We start from the raw sequence: 5,000 nt of genomic DNA, 5'->3' as shown, positions 1-5,000 counted from the left end.
ACGTTAGAACACTATATGTGAAATATGGAAATTTTTCTTTCCTCCTTTTTTTTTTCTTTTTTTTTTTTTTTCTCACAGTCACCACCTAAGGAACGAAACGACCTTGTTTTCATAATTAATGATAAATATAATATCTATACATTCAGCTGTCGTCGACCAGTATCTATCTATCGACGGAATATTAATTAATTGGATTACTTTATATATATATATATATATATATATATATGGTGGCTATATATACCATAAACATTAAGTTCACGAGTCATTTTAACATCATCTCAAACGTCATATTATAAATTTCTGTTTTTTTTTTCTTTTTTCTTTCTTTTTTTTTTTTCTTCTTTACTATTACTTTTTCTTTTTCACTATTACCACTTCTTGCTTTCGTTATATTTCATTTTATTTCACTATTTCTCTTTCCTTGTTCTATTTTCAACGTTTCAAAGTATAATCTATCATGATTTTATATAAATTCGAGAGCTTCGTATCTTTTCATCGGAAGATGCAATAGAAAAGAAGGAAGGGAGGGGCAGAAGGGGGGGGGCCAGGAGAGGGGCAGAGGGGGTGAGGAAAGAAAAAGAAAATATTGTGCGATTTAAAAAAAAAAAAAAAAAAAAAAAAAAAAAAAAAAAAAAGGAACTCGACAAAGAAAAATGACTCGACAAGAAAATCTTAAATCTTTTATCCATAATATCATTCTTTTCAGATCAATCGAAACGAGCTATGCTATATTTATCGGATTTATTTAAAATATAAACATATACGTATACGTATACGAATCAAAAGCAATCAAAAATCGAACCAAACCAAACGAAGAAGAAGAAGAAGAAGAAGAAGAAAAAAAAAATATATAATTCATTTACTTTGAAAAGAATCGAAAATCATATAGTTAATGTGTATTCGTTCGATGAGTTTTTATTCGAAAGAAAGAGAGAGAGAGAGAGAGAGAGAGAGAGAGAGAGAAAGAGAAAGAGAGAGAGAGAAGGATAGATCAAATCGACGAAGAAATTAAACGTAAAGAATCGACCATAAAGGTTTTCGATTGATAGAAGCGAAATAAAATCGAGTGGATGGGAATAAAGTGGGTGATAGGTGGGTGGTGAGTGATGAGGGTGAGGGAAAGGAAAGGAAGGAAGGAAGAAAGGAAGGAAGGAAGGAAGTTAAAGAGGGAAAAAAGTAAAATGTTGGTTAGTAATAATTTCGTAAGAAGAACGTAAACGCTAAGTCCGTCAGTGGATATGTAAAACGAAGGTATAAAGGTCAGAGCCATCAAGGAGATGGAAGAAAAAGAAAATGAGAAGAAAAGAAGGAAGAAGATGATGATGATGATGATGATGATGAGAAAGATGCAATCTAAAAAAAAAAAAAAAAAAAAAAAAAGAAAAAAAAAAAAAGGAAGAAAAAGAGAAAGAAGAATAAGTAGGATAAGAAAACGACGTACACGGGGATGTGATGTTCGAGGTGCAAAAAAAAAAAAAAAAAAAAAGAGAAAAAAAAAGAACAAAAAAAAAACAAACAAAAAACAAAACAAAAAAAAGTAAAGGGAAAAGAAAAAGAAAAGGAAGAAGAAGTATCGTCGAATGTTAAGGGGTAAGAAGAGAATGGTTTGGCTATTAAAGAAAATTAAAACACACTGTACTCCCTAATCTGACCATTAAAAAAGAAATATCGAAGGACGGACGGACCAAGGGTCGACAACGATAAGGTGAACAGAGAAAGGAAGACGGAGTGAAAAAGAGAGAGGGGGGGGGGAGAGCAAGGAAGGGGAAAAGGATGATAGAGAAGGGGGAAAAAAGGAAACAAGAACGGTGAGAGTCCTTCTTCTAAACGGAAAGTCCGACCAATACTAATTACGAATTACGCTAATTAAGTCGTTATATGGTATTTCCTTTAATTATATACTAATTTGCTTGCAAAATCGTTCTCGTTCGCTCGAGGAATCAACGAGAGAAAGAGAATGAGAGAGAATGAGAGAAAGAGAGAGAGAGAGAGAGAGAGAGAGAGACTTGGTTATCGAAGTTTCCTGGCTCGTTTCGCTTTAATTGGCATCTCACGACGACTGAAAACGGTCAAAATAGCGATAAAGTTTGTGCCGTTTCACTCTTCTCTAAACTCCTTTCCCCTTCTACCCATGCCACCGTCATCGCCTCCATCTTCTTCCTCCCTCAAGCTCACCTTCTATCTCTCTCTCCTTCTTCTCCATCTCCTTCCTTCCTTCTTTACTAGTTTACTACGAATTCGTTTGTACTGTCTTAAAAGTTGTTTCGAACGAAATATCGACGCTTAATTACTAGCTTTCAAATCTATTCGAACTTTCGACTCGAACGAACGAACGAACGAACGAACGAACGAACGAACGAACGAACGAACGTAGGAAACGAACAATCTCTTTTTTTAAACTTATTTTGGAAAACTAGGCTAAAAATAGCGGTAAAGAGGGACGCAACGTTGAGATATTTTTCATCATAAAAAGAAAAGAAAAAAAAAAAAAGGAAAAAAAAATCGAAAGGAAATTCTTCAACCGGTTGACAAATTGTACGTTATTACGTATGTCCATTGCCATGTATTATTAATGTTTAGCATTTAGTAATGTAATAGGAGTAATAAAGTCTTATGACGGCAATAACGGATATTATTATTTACGATACAATGATAGCAATAATATAACCTACGATTCTATTATGCCGTGATAATAATCGCGTTATAACCAACGACGGAGTCAGCGTCATAATTTGCAACGCGCGTCACTGTGTACGTTCGTACACGTACACGAAGAATCTTCGCATTGTGTATCTTAAGGGACGAATATTCCAGTTGGTAGTTCCTTTAGACATACATATTTCATTTGAACGACCGTCAGTACATAAAACGTGTCATAATATACGTCAATACCTGTAGTGAAATGTAAACGAAATCCATTATATTATAGAACGATAAAGAAATAATCTATTTTATCTTCAACGTAGGAAGATAAGGAAAGAATCTACTTTATCTTTAACGTCAAACGATAAGGAAAGAAACTACTTTATCTTCATAACGTAAAGACGACAATTGAAAATATCTACTTTACCTACAACTATTAAAAAAAAAAAAACAAAATGTCGATAAGAAAGGAATCAGCTTTAAACTTAACGTAAGATGATAAGAAAAGAATCTGTTTTATCCTTAACTAAACTCTTACCATTGTATCACAATCCTAGTGTATCGGTAAGGTAGATATCTACTCAAATCTTATCTACGTAAAAATATTTCTATTAAGATAGATCGATAAAATAGAATATTACAATTTAGATAAAGACGGAACCATCAAACGGTATAAACTAAGTTAATAATCAACAGAGCGTAGTATATCCCCTGATCCCCTTCGAGAAACTGTTCATCTTAACATATACAAACTTTCTCTCTCTTTCTCTCTCTCTCCTTTGATTTCACTATGAAAATTATTATAATGATTGTGAAAATACGAAATTAATTTGATCTCACCTTTGGATTAATGAAGAACTCATATTTAAGAAAGTCCTGACGAAAGTAGAATTTTCTCTCGTGATGCGGCGCGAACATTTCCATTTCTCTATGAACCGCTAATATATCCTCGTGGTCCTCTAGTGTACGTTCTGCAAAATCCGAAACAAAGAAGGAAAAAAATAAAAAAAAAAAAAAAAACACAATAAATTCTGTATCTTTACTAATGACAAAGAAAAAAAAAAAAGAAAAGAAAAGAAAAAAAAAAAAGAGGAAGAAAAAAGCAGCTAAAAAATATTTCAATGATTTCCTTTAGTCTTTCTAGAAAAGCAATCTAATATTTCGTAACTTGATCGTAATTATCGTGTGTAAAAATAAAAGGAAAAGGCTTAATTCCCCACTGGGTTCTTCAAGGGGTAGGGGTAGGGGTGGGGGGGTGGGGGGGAGAAAGAACCAACCAACCACCACCGCGACATGTGTAAAACGTAACGACGATAGCCAGGTAAGCCAGCTAAATTACGCGTCACCGAGTAAACAGGTCCTGTGGGGCTTCTTTCTCGCGTTGCCTTTTCGCGCGACGAGCATTGGTTGTTGTTGGTTAAGCTGGAAGGCTACCAAGAAGAAAAAAAAGGCAGTCGTAAAAGGGGGGGTTGACTGGCTACTACTACTACTATTACTACTACTACTACTACTACTATAATACCATAGACCGTAATCATAAAGAGGATGACGACGAAAGGAAAACTCTAACGCGTTTATTACGATAAGACGAAACTCGTGTTACTTTGGCTACGAAATGACTTATATATAGTAACGATAATGTTAGAAAAGAGGATGAGCACACGTTCAAAATGTCGATAGTTTTATAAGTTTATAGCTTTCTTTATCGTTATTATAGCGATGGTACTACACTCTCTCGATGTCATAAAGTTTAAAAAAGAATAACGACGGCACGAAACTTTACTAAGACGAAACTCGAAAATTATAATGAATCATAAAATTAAAGTAGAAAGTATTGATATTGATTTCATTAAAAAATACCATATAAGAAATTTCGAATGGAATGTTTTCTTCTTTTTTTTTTTTTTTTAATGCAATACCATTATTTTTTAAATGCCTAAATAAATAGGACTGAGTTATAAAAGCTCTCTTTACGATCCTTTGCTTTTAAAAAAAACGCTGATTTGAGTAGAAAGAGAGGAAGAGAGAGGGAAAGAGAGAAAGAGAGAGAGTGAGAGAGAGAGAGAGAGAGAGAGAGAGAGAGAGAGAGAGAACGAGGATCTCTGACCTGCACCAAGCTCGATTGCTGCTCTAGGCTCGGGTCCGTTATTGATTCACATCTGCCGCAGGCTCTGCCGTCGTACTCTGCTCTTTCTCCTCTATCTCTATCTCTATCTCTCTCTCTCTCTCTCTCTATATATATATATATATATCTCTCTCCCTCTATCTCTAACTCTCACCTCTATTATTCCTAACCACTGTTTCCGATCACGTTCAAAATATCTACGCGCAAAAACAAATTATGTTGATTCTTT

General features: G+C 34.2%; 1 protein-coding gene across 13 annotated transcripts in view; it reads right to left on the bottom strand.

Moving 5' to 3' along the window:
• Positions 1-5,000, bottom strand: part of LOC124956575 (growth factor receptor-bound protein 10-like) — a 437,491-nt gene that overhangs the window by 245,973 nt on the left and 186,518 nt on the right. For all 13 annotated transcript variants that reach the window (XM_047512554.1, XM_047512555.1, XM_047512552.1 and 10 more), the window contains one exon: positions 3,487-3,617. In XM_047512554.1, the coding sequence (XP_047368510.1) occupies positions 3,487-3,617 (131 nt within the window). The remainder of the gene's footprint in view (positions 1-3,486; positions 3,618-5,000) is intronic.

Source organism: Vespa velutina, chromosome 22 (genome assembly GCF_912470025.1).
Source record: "Vespa velutina chromosome 22, iVesVel2.1, whole genome shotgun sequence".
Lineage (NCBI taxonomy): Eukaryota > Metazoa > Arthropoda > Insecta > Hymenoptera > Vespidae > Vespa > Vespa velutina.
The sequence above is the reverse complement of the archived record's forward strand: the minus strand, read 5'-3'. Positions and strand labels throughout refer to the sequence as shown.